The sequence below is a fragment of the Staurois parvus genome, unplaced genomic scaffold, assembly GCF_062004578.1.
Source record: "Staurois parvus isolate SC_StPar_1 unplaced genomic scaffold, SC_StPar_1.0 ptg000056l, whole genome shotgun sequence".
Taxonomy (NCBI): domain Eukaryota; kingdom Metazoa; phylum Chordata; class Amphibia; order Anura; family Ranidae; genus Staurois; species Staurois parvus.
The window spans coordinates 14,085,431-14,103,579 of record NW_028317852.1 but is presented as its reverse complement, the minus strand read 5'-3'; the positions used below and the strand labels follow the sequence as shown (position 1 = coordinate 14,103,579).

Here is an 18,149-nt window from a genome sequence, read left to right as displayed (position 1 = left end):
ATGATGGAAGGCATGTTAAAATATAAGTAAATCCTCATCAAGGGCTAAAAATAGTATTTATTTTGCATTTTTCACCATCATGTACAGAACTGCATGAAATTCTAAATCTCAAATGTGCTGCTTTAAAACACTCAGTGAAAACATAACCACTTGACTGGAAAATTTACCACCTTTCATGACCAAGCCATTTTTTGCAATATGGCACACCGTTACTTTAACTGACAGTATCATGGTCCTATAATACTGTATATAAATGAAATTTATGTCATTTCTTTCCCACAAATAGTTTTTTTTGCACTATAAATAAAAATAGACTGACAATTTAAAAAAAGAAAACAATATTTTTGCTTTCTGCTATAAAACCTATGCAAAATAAAAAAATCTAAGTTCTTCATAAATTTAGGCCAATAAGTATTCTGCTACTTATTTTTGGTAAAGAAAATCCCAATACATGTATATTGATTGGTTTGCACAAAAGCATCTACAAACTAGAATATATACTGGAATTTTTACTTATTAATTTTTTTTCTAAAAGATAGCGATCAGTGACTTATAGCAGGACTGTGATATTGTGGCAGACAATTTGACAATAACTGACACTTTGTGGTAACCACTAATACAGTGATCAGTGCTAAAAGTATACACTGTCACCGTTCTAATTACACTGGCTGGGAAGGGGTTAAACATCTAGGGCGATCAAAGGGTTAACTGGATGTCTAACCAGTGTGTATGTGTTTACTTTCAGGTGTTTTTACTAAGAGATGTGCTGAATTTTAATTTCTGCTTTTCAGGGAAACAAAATCCAGCACATCTCAGCTGACAAGACAGAGCTCTACATTGTTTACATTGAGAGCTCTATCCATTTGGCCCCTCACTATTCAGCAGGTTCCAGCAGTCATCCATTGACCAGAACCCATTGATCAGCTTCTGCGTGACTAATCACAGCGGATGCAGCACACTGGCAGTGCATGCGTGTTCCCTTACCCAGAAGTGCAAAATCATGTATATATACGTGATTCTGGACAGAGCGGCCACCCTGTAGCAGTGAAAGCAGTGAAACTGCTACAGGGAGGTCAGAAGGTAGTTAAGTTTTGTTATTGCATCACTAACCAATTTAAAAAGGCAAATGTGCAACTAGGTATTGAAAGGAATGGTGGGAAAAGAGCATGCTTTAAAAGATGATCTTATGCACAGTGAAGGTGATGGATATACAATAATACCTGTGAAACAGTTTGTGATTTTTTGCAGACATAAAGAAAGGCTATGTAAAAAATGAAGCTATTATCTAGTGCACCAGATCAGAAATAAAGCGTGCATCTGTACTTCTCCATGCCATGACTAGTGGAAGGGGAATGCAAAAAGCTCTAAACAGCTCAAGCCAAGCAATGAAATCTGCATTTAGAAAAAAGAAGGTTGTGAAACTGGATGGTATCATGAAAAGAAAAACACTACACATGATTTAATTTTGCTGCTGCTGTGGGCATCTCCCTCTGTTCATAACCATTTTCATAGCTTTTGCCTTTTAAAGAAGCTAGGTATTTTTTTTAAATGTTTGAAGAAATGGCTTGTGTTTATTTTTTATCTACTTGTTTTTTTTGTTTGCTGCTTTTCCCACATTTAGATATCTGATATAAATTGTTGTTTAATGTGTGAAGGTGCAGTATTATGTGCCCCAACTGATGAAAAGAAATTAGGTAGCAATTGAAGGTACAAGACTGTGGCAATCGCTTCTCCAAAATGCCCAGCCTAAAAGTAAATAAAGAATTTGCCATGCTATTACTTTCAAGTAAGTATTGACGGGCAGAATCATTTTTCACCTAGGTATTTAGAAAAACTAAAAAACACAGTAATTACATTGGTGAGACTGGGATTTGGACTCTAAAACAGATTATAATGATTAAAAAACTGGGAGTGAATAGAGAGATCTAAGTCTGAAATTAATTTTTCCTAAACAAATGTTTGGTGTTAAGAATAAGACTTGTTTCTGTTTCAGGCTCATTCACATATAATGGTTATTGTAAGCTTCTCAAAGCACAGCCATAATACTCACATTTTCTACTGTGGTGGAAAAGTGGCAGTCCCAGCCCCATTGAGACGTAAAGGCCTTGGAGATACTGTACTCATTATAGCAATGTCACTGTTCACAAATAAACTTAATGAGCTTCAGTTGGCAAGCTGTTTACCTAAGTTTTATGCTTCATTGAAGTTAAACACATTTATTCTATCTTCTATATAGTCATAGTAAACGATTCTAATCTTTAGAATTACAGAACCTTATAAAACCTGTCTTCTCAAAATTGTCTATAGACAAGTATTCTGTCAAAGTATTTGTGTTTCTCTTTAGATATAATTCTCATATCAGAAGTAACCTGCCATTCATTTTTGTTAGTTAGACTGCACCTTCACCTGTAAACATTATTTGTTTGGATGAAAAATAATTAAATGTAAACATTCCAGTGCAATTCCAACTGTTAATAAATGCCGCCACATATTTTCTTAAAAAAAGAAAAAAAACGCAGATAAAGGCTTTTTGTGTATATGGCTAAATTTTCTGGCATTACAGTTTCAATTAAATTGAAATGAGCATGCAAAATAAAATGAAAGTGCAGCACTATTTGTAAATATAAATGACCATCACCAAAACTGCATAAATTAGTCCATGAATTCAAATGCACAAATGCAAAGTCCCAAAAATATAAAAAGTTTTTATATTTTGGGACTTTGTATTTGTGCATATGATGGAAAATTATATATACAAATAGCATTGCACTTTCATGATGTTTGTATTTACCAGCTTGTATCAGTTGATGTGCTAGTAGCTTTTCATGCTTTCCTCTTAGTGAAATTTCTTTTACTACTTAAAAATAAAATGTATGTAGTAATGATGCTTTCATTTTCATGGGATTGAATAGAAAACAGAATTACCAAAAGAGTTTAATGATAAACACACTTTCATCAAAGTAGTACTGTGACTATGTCAGCATTACTCCCTTTTACCTTTAAACCAGCTCAATAGAGAATGTGTTTAGGCAGGCATATTCATAGCTACAATATTTGTATATTTTTGTGGACAATAAGTATGTTAGAACGTTTTGCAACAGAGACAACAACCTCAATAAATAGTTATAAATACAACAAACATTTGATTAATTTGCCTTTTTGTGTGTATATGACCCAGGAAACTAAGAAATAATTATGCATACTATTTATTTGACCTTTCTGCTTTCTTTCTTCTTACCTCCTTTTACAGCCTTGTCTAGGTGATTAAGTATGCCATTTTACTTGCATTTATAGCCATTTAGTTCTGACATCATCACACAAGGGATTAGATTAGAACATGTGTAATTAATACCTTTGGTGAGGCATAAACTACTTCATGAGTTGTACATTTATGTAACCTAACGTTTAACTCTTCAATATGCTTTTACTGCAATAACAAAGTATGCTTACAACTTTTAACCACTTCAAGACAAGACACTTTTACCTGCCAGGCCAGTTTGCAGATTTCAGAGCTCTCTATAGTTCATAACAGGACTAGAGCAGCAGCGAGTGCCTGGGGAGAGGCAGATGAGAGCTCCCCATATACACCATAGGTAGCGGCACCCTCTTTTATTCACTGCCTGATAACATTTATTATATGTTCATCCCAGAGTCACTATAGTTTGGAGCAGCAGCGAGTGCCTGGGGGAGAGGCAGATAAGAGCTCCGCATATATACCATAGGTAGCGGTACCCTCTTGTGTTTACTGCCTGATAGCATTCATTATATGTTCATCCCAGAGTCACTATAGTTTGGAGCAGCAGCGAGTGCCTGGGGGAGAGGCAGATGAGAGCTCCCCATATATAACATAGGTAGCATCGCCCTCTTGTGTTCACTGCCTGATAACATTCATTATATGTTCATCCCAGAGTCACTATAGTTTGGAGCAGCAGCGAGTACCTGAGGGAGAGGCAAATAAGAGCTCCCCATATATAACATAGGTAGCGGCGCCCTCTTGTGTTTACTGCCTGATAACATTCATTATATGTTCATCCCAGAGTCACTATAGTTTGGAGCAGCAGCGAGTGCCTGGGGGACAGGCAGATGAGAGCTCTCCATATATACCATATGTAGCAGCGCCCTCTTGTGTTCACTGCCTGATAACATTCATTAAATGTTCATCCCAGAGTCACTATAGTTTGGAGCAGCAGCGAGTGCCTGGGGGAGAGGCAGATGAGAGCTCCCCATATACTGTGTACCATAGGTAGCGGCACCCTCTTGTGTTTACTGCCTGATAGCATTCATTATGTGTTCATCCCAGAGTCACTATAGTTTGGAGCAGCAGCGAGTGCCTGGGGGAGAGGCAGATGAGAGCTCTCCATATATACCATAGATAGCAGCGCCCTCTTGTGTTCACTGCCTGATAACATCCATTATATGTTCATTCCAGATTCACCATAGTTTGGAGCAACAGCGAGTGCCTGGGGGAGAGACAGATGAGAGCTCCCCATATATACCATAGGTAGCGGCAGCCTCTTGTGTTCACTGCCTGATAATATTCATTATATGTTCATCCCAGAGTCACTATAGTTTGGAGCAGCAGCGAGTGCCTGGGGGAGAGGCAGATGAGAGCTCCCCATATATACCATAGGTAGCGGTGCCCTCTTGTGTTCACTGCCGGAAAACATTCATTGTAGGTTCATTCCAGAGTCACTATAGTTTGAAGATCCGGATCTAAAGGCGCTTACAAGCTTAAGGCTTGTCCTTGGGGATCACACTGCGCAATTTGACCTTTCCGTAATTGAGGGTCATTATCATCCGGTAAGAGGCAGTATGATCTGTGTTGATGAACGATTTCTTCCTTTATATCTTCTTGGTGGCTTCTGGGATATATATATGACTGCTGTGAATCCGTGGCAGAGGGACTTTTTTTCTTACACGTTTCAAGACGTTTGGATCGGACTTTATGTTTCATTATATTTCTGAATTTCTGTTTTTAGAGCCACACTTCTTTATGTATATAAATTACTCAGTCATGCAACTCTACCCAAATTAATACATTTTTGAGACAGATAGAGCTTTCTTTTGGCTGTATTTAATCACCACAGGGTGTTTTATTATTTGTTATATAAAGAAAAAATACCAACAATTTTTTTTCTTATTTTCTGTTATAAAATTTTCAACTAAATAATGTTTCTTTATAAATTTAGGCTAAAATGTATTCTGCTACATTTCCTTGTTAAAAATAACTCAAGCCTGTGTATATTTTGTAGCCTGTGTATAGAGTCTACGGATTATGGTATATGTTTGAAAATTGATTGTTCTGAATATCTATGTAATTTTTTGGGGCGCTAAAATGCAAGGACAGTACAAATACCCCCAAAACAGAGGAGTAGCAGAATGTGTTTTGAGGTGTAATTCTATGCCCATGTTGTGTGTGAAAAAGATGACTGTGTAAAACATGCATTTTCATTTTCTTTCCACTTTTTCCCAAAGACTTGTGGCAAAAAAGTGAAGTCTTTAACCACTTCTGTGCCACCCTACAGCATAATACTGCTACAGGTTGGCATGGGTGCGAAAAATCACACACACACATATATATATATATATATATATATATATATATATCGGGTCCCGGACGGTGATTCCCCATCGACACCCGCCGATCTCTGAGTATTACTGATGGTGGAGAGACCTGTATGTAAACAATACAGATCTCTCCCTTCCCCTGTCAGCTCCTGCACACTTCTTTGCATGGCTCTGCCTAACAGAGCCATACAAAGAAGTGTGCTTACAGTGAAACAAAGCAGTGTGCTTACAGTGAAACAGCCCACATAGTAAAACAGCACACAGTTAACCCTTTGGTCGCTCCTCATGTTAACCCCTTTCTTCCAAGTGCCATTAGTACAGTGTCAGTGCTTTTTATTCGCACTGATCACTGTATTGGTGTCACTGGAGATCAGTGACACCAAGTCAGTTCCCTCCAGTGCCAGAATGCCTGCCGCAGTCCCGCTATGAGTCGCTGATTGCCACCATTACTATAAAAAAAAAAATTCCATTATATATTCCGCCATTTGTAAACGCTATAACTTTCACGTAAACCAATTAATTTACACGTATTGGGATTTTTTTTAGCAAAAACATGTAGCAGAAAACATTTTTTGGCCTAAATTTATGACAAAATTAGATTTTTTTAATTTTTTTACTGGATATATTTTATAGCAAAAAGTAAAAAATATAGTTGTTTTTTTCAAAACTTTTGAGCTTTTTTTGTTTATAGCGCAAAAAAATAAAAAATGCATAGGCGATCAAGGGATTCCGACAGAGGGGGAGTGAGGGGGAGGAGGTAGCGTTGTAGGTAACGCTGAAGGAGCGTTGTGATAGGTAGGACGAGAGCCAGGAGAGAGCGGAGTCTTTGAGGCCAAGGGAGTGTAGTTTTTTGAGGAGGAGGGGGTGGTTGACTGTGTTGAAAGCCACGGAGAGGTCGAGGAGTATGAGTACTGAATAGTGGCCATTAGCTTTGGTGGTTAGCAGGTCGTTGGTTAGTTTAAGTAAGGCAGTTTCGGTGGAGTGTAGGGGACGGAAGCCGGACTGTAGGGGGTCGAGGAGGTTGTTGTCATTGAGGTGGGAGCGTAGGCTATTGTAGACTAAGCGCTCAAGGAGTTTGAATGTAAATGGCAGCAGGGAGATGGGTCTAAGGTTGTTCGGGTCAGTGGGGTCCAGGGAGGGCTTTTTGAGTATGGGAGTGATGTGTGCGTGCTTCAGAGGGGAAGGGAATGAATCCGAAGAGAGGGAGAGATTAAAGATGTGGGTGAGGAAGCATAAGATGGAGGAGGAGGGAGGTCGTAGGAGCTGTGAGGGGACAGGGTCGAGGGGGCAGGTGGTGAGGTGGGCTTCGGAGAAGACCTTGGTAATCTCCTCGGTGGTAGTAAGGTCGAAGGAGTGGAGTGTTGAGAGGGCTTCGGTGTGAGGGATGTTAGGTGGGGTGGAGGTCTGGACAGTGGTGAGGCCGAGCGGTCGGGGTCTGATGTTTCGTGTGGTTAAAGGCGCTAGCGAGTCAAGAGCGGAGTCAAGTATGCCTATGCTGTGTGTTAGAAATACCTTATTCATTCAAAACTTTGTGTAAAAATACATTTTTATTCTTTCTGCATTTTCTCCAAAACTTATGGCAAAAGATTTAATTTTCAAAGCTGCAGCTGCTTTTGCAGCGTCGGCAACCTTTGAGAACTTCTATTCCTTAGAGCATACTAGGTGAGATATTAAGATACACCTTACTAATGTTACCCATTCAGACTCCAGAGCCTTGGCGGGGAAGCTTTTTGAGTTCGGGGATAAAAATGGAAAGTTTCTTGCCAATTTAGTTGCAGAACCTTGTTATCAAACAGTAAGCCCTAAGATATATTCCTGTTCGGAATATATACTTACCTCTCCTCCAGCGGGAATTCGAAATGTACTATGCCACCCTCTAGCACAACCTGAGTTGATTCCCTGTTCTGCAATTTCCACAGAATTGGCTCGGATTTTGTTGCCCACCCTCTCTCTTAAAGAAAGGGAGGGCTTGGAGGCCCCATTGTCGCACTTAGAAATTGAAGCAACTATTCATTCTTTCCCAAATAGTAAGATGGATGGTCTCCCTGGAGAATGGTATAAAGAAACAGCCCCGCAATAGCTACTAAACTCCAGAGCTTATTTACTGCATACCTGGAACAGGGGGAACTACCACCCTCTTTGTATCAAGCCCATGTAGTTATTATCCCAAACCTGGGTAAAGATATCAGGCATTGTGCCTCTTATAGGCCCATTTCTCTCCTCAATCATGACCTCAAAATACTCACCAAGGTTCTGACAGCTAGACTGCTGAAAGTTCTCCCATCTCTGATTGACATAGACCCGACAGGCTTTATGCCCGGTAAATCAACAGATATAAAACTTATCAGGGTCTTCACACACTTACAACTTCCTAAGGTCGGCACTGCCACCAGAATATTGGTGGCACTCAACATTGAAAAAGCTTTTGACTCGGTTCGCTGGCAACTACTAATCTACGCTAGTAACCTACGCTGATGACTTGTTGCTATTTCTTAATGATCCTGGTCCATCTCTCTCTGCTGCTCTGGACATTTTGTCTTCATTGGTAACCTCAATGCGCTATTTGGGCATTACTATTTCTGCACAGGTATGTGACTACTGTCAGCTTAATCTGTACCCATTGGTTCAGGCTATTAGGCAGAGGCTGAAAGCATGGAGCAATTCCCATCTAAGTATAATTAGCAAAATTAATTTAATTAAAATGAAAGTGCCCCTTGTACTTTTACATACAGCAGCACTCCCCGACGTGAATACGAAAAGGTTTTTTTGCCCAGCTCCACTCTTTTATCAGCTCCTTTGTCTGGCAGTCTCGACCGCCTATGTTTAACAAACAAATTCTTCGTAGGCCTTGGACTAAAGGTGGCTTGATGTGTCCAGATTTTCACACATTTTTTAGCTGCTCTCCTTACTCATGCACACAATTGGCTAATCTCCAATGATACTAATTCCTCGGTTGTCTTAGAAGCAGCATATGTTGGCTCTTATGAAGCGCTTAGAAATCTTCTATATGGGGGGGGGGGGGGTGAGGGTTGTGTTTCCACCTCTTACCTCATGCAAGCTGTTCTTAGATCCACAGTTATACCCAAATGTGCCTCAGCCTTTGCCTTTTGGTCTCCCCATACTCCATTGTGGTATAATCTTAACTTACCTGAATTTGAGACCTTCCCTGATCTCTTGGTGTGGGCACGGAGAGCTATCAAATATTTAGATAATATCTGTGACAGGGGCTCATTACTTTTGACCAATTGAAAACCCACTATGACCTTCCCAATTCTCGTTTTTTAAAATTTCTACAACTCCGCAATGCTTTTCACACACAGTTTAGGACTGGCCCACTTCATCTGTTAGTGGACGATTTGGAGCCCCTCTTATGGGATCCTTCCCTTAAATAGCCATTGTCTAATATTTATAAGGCATTGTTACCTACCATCCACGTAGGTCTACATCCACTACAAGGGAAGTGACAGGAAGGGATTGCTGAGTTTGATGGGGAGGATTGGGAAGATGCCTGGGAATACCCCTTTACACAGTTAGTGGCCACCAGGGACAGATAGATCCAGTTTAAAATGTTGCATATGGCCTATTTAACACTGGCCAGACTGTATAGAATATTTCCTGAAGTGATATCCAATTGCTGGCACTGTGGTGTAGCCTCAGCAGATTTTTTCCATATAGTCTGGTACTGCACTCACATCTCTACTTTCTGGATGGAGATCTTAGAGTTCATCCACTCCCTAAGTACCATAACTGTTCCTCAGATGGTGAATGTGTGTCTCTTAGGTCTAATCAATCCTTTGACACATACCAGAGCTATTAGGATGCTCCTTGGTCTATTACTCTTCTATGCCAGAAAGGCCATTGTTTTGAAGTGCAAGGCAGCTCGTTCCCCCTGGTTAAACTATTTGAAAACATTGGTTAATTCTTTGGTGCCATTCTACAAGTTGACATATATTTCCAGGGGATGCCTGCTAAAGTTTAACAAAATTTGCAATGTGTGGTTGGAATCATCCACGATTTCAGCTGATATGAGATGCATTGCAATGCCTCCTATAATGTTGCCCTTCTAATGTTTTACTGTCTTGGAGGTTCATCAGTCTTCCAAGGTCACCAACCGCAAGAGCTGCAAACAACATCTACTGGCGCTCTTGTCCCCCTGGTCCCTAGACACCCTCTGTTCCACCTCCAGTGGGGTCAGGGCTAGAGACACAAATGAGGCCGACCTCGTCATTTCAGTCTCCTATCAGGTACATGACACCAGGCCTCTTTTTGCTATTCAGCGCTGTACTACTTCAACTGCTAATTGCACAGTCATGCAATTCTGTACCCAAACAAAATTTATGTCCATTTTTTTCACAAATAGAGCTTTCTTTTGGTGGTATTTGATCACCTGTGCGCTTTTTATTTTTTGTGTTATAAACAAAAAAAGACTGAACAATTTGAAGAAAAAATATATTTTGTACTTTCAGCTATAAAAAATATATAGTAAACTCAAAGTTAGTCATAAATTTAGACCAAAATGGCCAAAATGCTGCATGTTTTTGGTAAACAAAATCTCAATAAGTGTATATTGATTGCTTTGCATGAAAGTTATTTACGTCACTTTTTGCTATACAGCGTTGCACTAGTTTAACTGACAATTGCGTGGTCATGCAATTCTGTGCATAAATTAAATGATTGTCCTTTCTTTCACACAAATAGAGCTTTCTTTCAGTGGCATTTGATCACCTGTGCGCTTTTTATTTTTATCGCTATAAACAAAAAAAGACAGAAAATTTTGAAAAAAAAATAAATTTTCTCATTTCTGTCATAAAAAATATCTAAAAAACTAAAATTTCATCATACATTTAGGCCAAAATGTATTCTGCTACATGGTTTCGGTAAAAAAAATCCCAATAAGTGTATATTGATTGATCTGTGTGAAAGTTATAGCATCTACAAACTATGGCATAGATAATGGAATTTATACAGCTTTTACTTTCTGACTGCCTATCACATTTCTTGAGCTGCTAAAATACCAGCACAGTACAAACACCCCCAAATGACCCCTTTTTGGAAAGTAGACACCCTAAGATATCTGCTGAGAGGCATGTTGAGTCCATGGAAGATTTATTTTTTTTTCCATAAGTTTTTGGAATATGACAAAAAAAAATTTTTTATACAAAGTTTTCAATTAAATGATATATTGCTCACACAAGTCATAGGTATATGTGGAATTACACCCCAAAATACATTCTGCTACTTCTAACAAGTATGGGGATACCACATGTGTGAGAGTTTTTGGGAGCCTAGCCACATACAGGAGCCTGAAATCCAATGACCACTTTGAAAGCCTGAAGGTGCATAACTTCCTCATTTCACTTCCTCACTACCTATCACTGTTTCGGAGGCCCTAAAATGCCAGGATAGCACCAAACCCCTCCATATGACCCAGTTTTGGAAAGTAGACACCCCAAGAAATTTAAAAACAGGCATTGAGAATATTTTGCAGATCTAATTTTTCTCACAAGGTTTTGAAATAAAAAAAAAAGAAAAGAAAAAATATGTTTTTGTTTTCTTCCTTCATTTTCCAAAAATTTGAGGCAACAAGCGAGATCTGCAAAATACCCACCATGCTTCTTACCAAATTCCTTGGGGTGTCTACTTTCCAAAAAGGGGTAATTTGGGGGAGGGGTTGGTGCTTTCAAGTTTATGCCACACATCACTCACTCTTTTAACCACCTGAAGACCAAGCCTTTTCTGTCACTTTTTGTTCACATAAAAAAATCTGTATTTTTTGCTAGGAAATTACTTTGTATCCCCAAACAGTATATATTTTTGTAAAGCAGACACCTTAGTGAATAAAATGGCGGGTACTGCAATTATTTATGTCACAAAGTACTCATGCAGTGATTTTTCAAACGCATTTTTTTAAAATATTTTTTTTTACTTTTAATGCACCAAAACACAATATATTGGCCGATTATTTGGTAAAATAAAAAATATGATGGTATGCCGAGTAAAAAGATATCAAACACTACATGCTTTAAAACTGCGCATGCCCCGTGCAATGGCAACAAACTGCATACATTTTTAATATTCATACACAATGCTTTAAAAGCCCTTACAAGCTACCATTTTAGATTTGCAGAGGAGGTCTAGTACTAGAATTACTGCCTTTGATCTGACGTTTGCAGCGATACCTCACATGCATGGTGCAACTGCTGTTTACATACTGGCACAGGGTCAACGCTCATGCACATGTGCGTGTGGGGGGGCAAGGGTGATTTTTTTTTTTACGTTATTTTGATTTTTTAAATAATTTTTACACTGTCCCATTTTTTTTTAATCACTTTTAATGCTATCACAGGGAATGCAAATATCCCCTATAACTTCAATGGGCATTGTCATATATTCTTTTTTTTTTAATCTGGGGTCTATCAGACTTTAGATAATGTAAGGGCAGAGGAGATATCTAATCTCACCAAGATCGGTTTGATCAGATGCTTTCCCAATTTACAAATGGCGCTGTTTATAACCTGCAAAACTGAAGTGATGAAATGCTCGTAGCTTCCGATTTCTTAGACTATAGAGATGATTGGCACCATCCCAGTCTCCAATCAGCTCTATGGTCAGCTGGCAGAAACACCAGTTGCATTCTCAGGTTCCCCAGATGGCACAGCACTGCCTGAAAAGGCCGTGGAAGGCAGTGGGGGAGGAGGGCATCGTCTCCTGCTGCTTGTAAAAGCAATCCTGAGATAATTAGCCACTAGGATTGCTTTTACATGAAAGCCCATCGCTGGCTGAAAAAAACAATACCAGGATGATGCCTACAGCTGCAGGCATCATCCTGGTATAACCACTCAAAGTCCAGTGATGTACCAATACATCACTGGTCAAAGTTGGGTGTATATGCTATGTTCTTTTTTTTTATGTGGGCTGAATGAAAAAAAGAGAAGAAATCTCTGCCAGAAAAAGTGTGTGGTATGCCCACTGTTAGAATATACCACCCTGCATCCACCAACTTCTAATGTGCAAAAAAATATTATAAAATATATAGGCCGAAGCATAGGGGCCATCTACCCACTGGCCACCCCAGACCCCCATGCTTCGGCCTATATGCTCTTTTTTTAACTGCGGATGAAAAATCTCATCCAACAGCGCTGCCCACACTGACTTATGTATATTCTGAGAGCAAGACCCTGTTGCTGTCAGAATAAACAAGTCGGTGCTCCAGCTGAATGACATCCTCATTTCTCAAGCAGGCTTGAATAAAAAGTGTCCACGTGTAAGTGGTACCCCATATGGAAAAAGGATGACACCAAGTCCCAAACTATCTTGCCACTACTCCCCATGTAGTCTGGGCATCCGGGGTGCTCCACGTGATCTTTTCCCTCGTAAATCTGAAACTTATATGTATAGCCTGTTGCCCTCTCACAGGTCTTATACATCCTGACCCCATATCTGGCACTCTTGCTGGGGAGAAATTGTTGAATGGAAGGCGGCCAGAAAAATTAATGAGGGACACATCAAGGCAGATGTTTTGCTGGGGAGTATAAATATCTGCAAATTTTTGGTTAAGGTGATTTACGAGGGGCCTAATTTTGTGCACCCGGTCAAATTCAGGGTCACCCCGAGGATGACAGAGTGTGTTGTCATTGAAATGCATAAAACACATTATACTCTCATATCTATGCCTGGCCATGGCAGGAGAGAAAACAGGCATATGATGAATCGGGTCTGTGGACGCAATTATTTTTTTTTAATAATGCCCATGTTGAGGATTAAGCCCAAGAAAACTTTAAATTCGGAAACCGTAATGGGTTTCCATGCAAATGGTCTGGTAAGGTTTGAATTTGGGTTGGGATAAACTGTTGTGCATATAAATTGCTTTGATTCACAATCAATGCATACAGATCTTTAGCTCTAAACAGCTCCAAAAAATCAAAGGGAATATTTAAATTTGCTGTTTCCACCTGAATTCTGGCTTGGGAAGTGAATGGGGGAAGTATGGGTGCTGCAGAATTTGTGTACTGCACTTATGGGACTTGCCACGGAGCACCTGGCTGTCAGGGACTGCTTGAACTGCTACAAAAAAATTATAGGCAAGTGCTAACAGAGATCAGGCCTGATTCCGCAAACCCTGCGGTTTTGTGTGCAATGTATCAAGTGAAAGTGACCTACTGACACTGCACTTGCTGGGAGAGCCACCATGCCACCCTGTAGCAGTTTTTCTAATCAGCATGCTCCCAGTCCATTGAGAACTACAAGCTGTCTGCAGCAGCGGAAGATGGGACTCATAGTTTTCTCATTCACAGATTCCTGCTGTTTTCAAAATGTTACACAAGTGCAAGGAGAGGAACCACCGCCCACTGTCACAGGTGGGGGGGGGGGGGGGATTGAGAGTGCAGGGAGCAGGTCTGGAGCATGTTACATGCTAAATATGGGTGTAATGAGTAACTTGCTCCAAAAGAGGAACTTTTTCTTTAGTAAATTGGGCATACAGATCTTAATCTATGTTCATCTTTAACTTCAAAAGGTAATTCGTATACCTCCACTGTAGGGATGTTAATAATTTAGTAACATTCAGGTAGTTATCCTACAATCCTCCTGGCCTAAACTTCATTATTCTACTGTAAATAACACAGCCACACATAACTGCATGGTTAATATAATATGCTCTACAGGACAAACAAGAAGCTGTAGCCATTCCTAGTCTATACCACTTTCCCCAGTACAAGAAGCTATATTGGAGGAGAGCCTTAAGACAAATTGTAAAATTGTAGTGAAAAATAAAAGTCATCCATCTAAAGGCTATGGGATCGATTTACTAAAACTGGAGTGTGCAAAATTTAGTTAATCTGTGGTAGTCAATCAGCTTCTAAGTTCTACTTGTTCAATTAAGCTTTGACAAAAAAACAACCTGGAAGCTGATTGGTTTCTAGGCAGAGCTGCACTAGATGTTGCACTCTCCAGTTTTAGTAAATCAACCACTACTCTTTGCAACACAAGCTGATGCTCATGACTCCCTCTGCTCATACCAAGTCTGTTTCTCACCTCCGAAGTATGCATGTATATAGAACTGGCTTTCTTTTCATCCAAATACTGTTGACGCATTTGATGCATTTAGAGGAACAAGTACCCACATAGCCATACAAATCTGTTTTATTCACAAGAAAAGTGAAAATGAACATAACTAAAGTTGAAATCATAAATTCAATCATGTGCATTCTCTTTAATATGATATAGTGATAAAGCATTTTTCCTCACTTCATTCCTATTCATTTTGAGATGTGAGTCCTTTCAATGAAAATGTCTGTTGTTTCAACTTATTTATTAAGAACTTGCGAGAACAGTGTGTTTAATAGATAAGTTCATTGTGCCTCCGATTGAAGGAGGACTTTCTCCTTATCTCCCCACCTAGCCAGCATATTCAAATGCTAAATTCCACAGATTTTCAGTCCATATGTGATTCATGAAATTGTTTGAAATGCTGTGCTAACAGAATTCTGTCAATCTGTCCATAAAGTATATACCATATTCTCTGATTTGAATTCTCAGGTCTCTTTTAGTTTTTCCAATTTTGCACTTTTCAAATGGGCACATGATTGCATATGCCACAAAGGATCTTATAAAACTTACAAAATATTTGATTGTAAAGGATTTTCCCCCTACACTAACCCCAAACATTTTTTTTTTGTACAAATTTACAGATGCTGCAGTGTCTTCATCTGTGCATTCCTAAAGGAAGATGGGCCATTCTCGACTGCCTGTTGTGGGAAGGAATTGACTATGTACAAGCATATCTTACATGTTTGTTGCTGTTGTTGTGATACTTTTATAATAAAACATATATAACAATATTCAATATACCGGAGTGCAGGGGCTTATTAACCAGAAGGCAAATAAGGCGTTTGCCTAGGGGGGCATTTATCAGGTGGCGGCGTCACTCCCCAAAAGAAAGGACACACGCAGCATGGGGACCAGATGGGATCCGAGAGAGGCTGCGGGCTGCTGGATGGTGTATACAGAGCCCGACTCTCATTCCTGGGGATGTCTGGAGCTGTGAAGGTGAGTGTCTTTCTCTCTCTTGCCGGTGGGAGCAAGAGGGGTGGCGGCAGGTGTATGGGGTGGTGTTAGTGGAACACTCTCTGGGCTGGGGGATGATGGAGGTGGTGTTGGTCGATGTCAGGCTCTCTCCATGGGGGGGGTGACATTAGGTATTTGTTGGTTGGTGTCAGGCTCTTTCTGTGAAGGTGGGGGGTGAAGTATTTGTTGGTTGGTGTCAGACTCTTTCCATGGGGTGTTTGAGGTATTTGTTGGTCGGTGTCTGAATCTCTCCACAAGGGGGTGAGGTATTTGTTGGTTGGTGTCAGGCTCTCTCCATGAGGGTGGGGGGTGAGGTATTTGTTGGTTGGTGTCAGGCTCTCTCCGTGAGGGTGTGTGTGTGGGGGGGTGAAGTATTTGTTGGTTGGTATCAGACTCTATCCGCGGGATGTTTGAGGTATTTGTTTGTCGATGTCAGGCTTTCTCCGCATGGGGGGTTTGATTTGCGTGTTTCCTAGAGTGACACAAAACCTAAATGCCCCACTGCTGGAGTGCTCTGGATGTTTTGTGTTTACATACTTATATGCTTCAAATGGCTATCACTTGAGGAGAATGATGGTTGATCCTGAAGTCTACTCCAAAACTTATACCGTGACCATTGCTGTAATTTAGGGTTGGTAGCAAAAATAACAATAGGGCACACTGCAGAGTAGGCACAAGCCAGCACAACCCTGGCATCATTCATGTCGGTTCCGACATTTGAGAGAGTCAGAGTATAGATCCACATGGCATTGTCCAAACCCATGAACATCACATAGCATATGACCAATAATATTACAACTCTGGAAGCTTTATACTCAACTGATTTACTCTTTTGTTTGTTGGAGCTTCGTATGCTTTTTACAGTTTTCTCATGTCTTAGTAGCACATGCACAATGTAAAAGCTTGCAAGAGCCATTATTGCAACAAAAAGAAAGTCTCTGGAAGCAAAAACAACCCCGTTGGCAATATACGATACATATGTGTGAAAATCAATGTCGCAATAAACCAGATGAAGTGTATAGGGAGAAGTGTTGTTACTTGTTGCATAACCATGCAAAAAAGCTGTGCGGTAAAGAGCTAGATTTATCAAAAGAATGGCAAGAACGATTGATGTAATATTGGGAGACACCTTTTGTTTTAAATAAACCCAGATCTTAGTACTTGGGGCAATAAGGATGCACTGATGACAGCTAAGCAGGCTGGTGCTGCATATAGACATAGCTCTACCAACTCTGTAGGCATATCCAGATAGCTTGCAGTTTATGTCATCCATTAGGTTTTCAACTCCTAGGGCATACAGTGACTGTGGGATGACACGAGAGCAAACAATAAGAAGATTTGCAAATGCTAAGACTTGCAGAATTATGTTGGATGGTAAAAGCCGCTTTTCTAGTACTCTAATAAGAAAAAACTGGATTACAATATAAAGGTTTCCTGGAATACCGGTCAGAGTTAAAAAGATGAAGATTAAGGCTTTTAGAATGAGTATTTCCATCCCCTTAAAGGAAAAAGACACCTCACCTGAAAATAAAAGTTGATAAAATGTTACTTTTTTAAAAAATTAATAGCTATTGTACATCAAAGCTTTAAGATGTTTTTTAAAGTAAAACATTTGCAATTGTACAAGAGATAATGACATTTTAAAACATAATGGGGAGGTGCTTAAAATTTTCCAAAGGGATGTTTTCAATTTTATTAAAATTACAATTTTTTCTTAAAGTGGCATTAAAACAAAAAACAGAATTGTAACAAATTGTAGCTTACTAATGCTTACATTTGGTGGGCACATTTGTTATATATTTTAATTTTTTTGCCCCCTTATTTTCACCTGGTGTTCCTATTAAGAACACACTTCCTGTCTGAATGGAGGAGCCTTTGGACAGCAGCATTGCCAAACTGGGAAGAGGGTAGTGCTAGATGTACTAGTAGATTTAGATGCACTTTACTAACAAATTATAGCCAAATTCTAGATAAAACTTTTAGGCAGTTACAGCAACAGTTTTTTTTTTAGGATAATGTTTTTACATAAATGAATAAAAGCTGACCATTGTAGGTACCCCTGTCAGTGTTAAAAGGTTTCTCTTAACCCTCTAAGGGCCCTTGCACACTGATCAGTTTTTGATGCACTTTTGTTCAGTTTAAAATGATTCTAAACATATTTTTTTTTCTTTAAAATAACGAACTTGATATACTTACCTACTATTTGCAATAGTTTTGCACAGAGCAGCCCTGATCCTCCGCTTCTCATCTCTCCTGGCTCCCCCCCCACCAAGTGCCCCCATAGCAAGCCGTTTGCTATGGGGGCACTCATGTGGGCTCACTCCCGAGCCTCACTGTCTGCATCTATTGAAACCCTGCCCCCCATTCCCTTGTCACTGGTTGTGATTGACTCTGGGCCAGGGAGGATTGAGAGAGCAGAGAGAACCTCTGTTCTTGGGCATATTGCTGGATCAAGATCAGGCTCAGGTATGTATAGGGGGGGCGACTTCATGCAGATGTTGTTTTACCTTAGAATG

At 39.8% G+C, this 18,149-nt stretch overlaps 1 protein-coding gene across 1 annotated transcript; it reads right to left on the bottom strand.

Moving 5' to 3' along the window:
• Positions 1-16,162: 16,162 nt before the first annotated feature.
• Positions 16,163-17,128, bottom strand: LOC149470008 (olfactory receptor class A-like protein 1). Its single transcript, XM_089668361.1, has one exon. It carries the CDS (start codon positions 17,126-17,128, stop codon positions 16,163-16,165), a length of 966 nt encoding a protein of 321 aa, XP_089524487.1.
• Between the last annotated feature and the right edge of the window lie 1,021 nt (positions 17,129-18,149).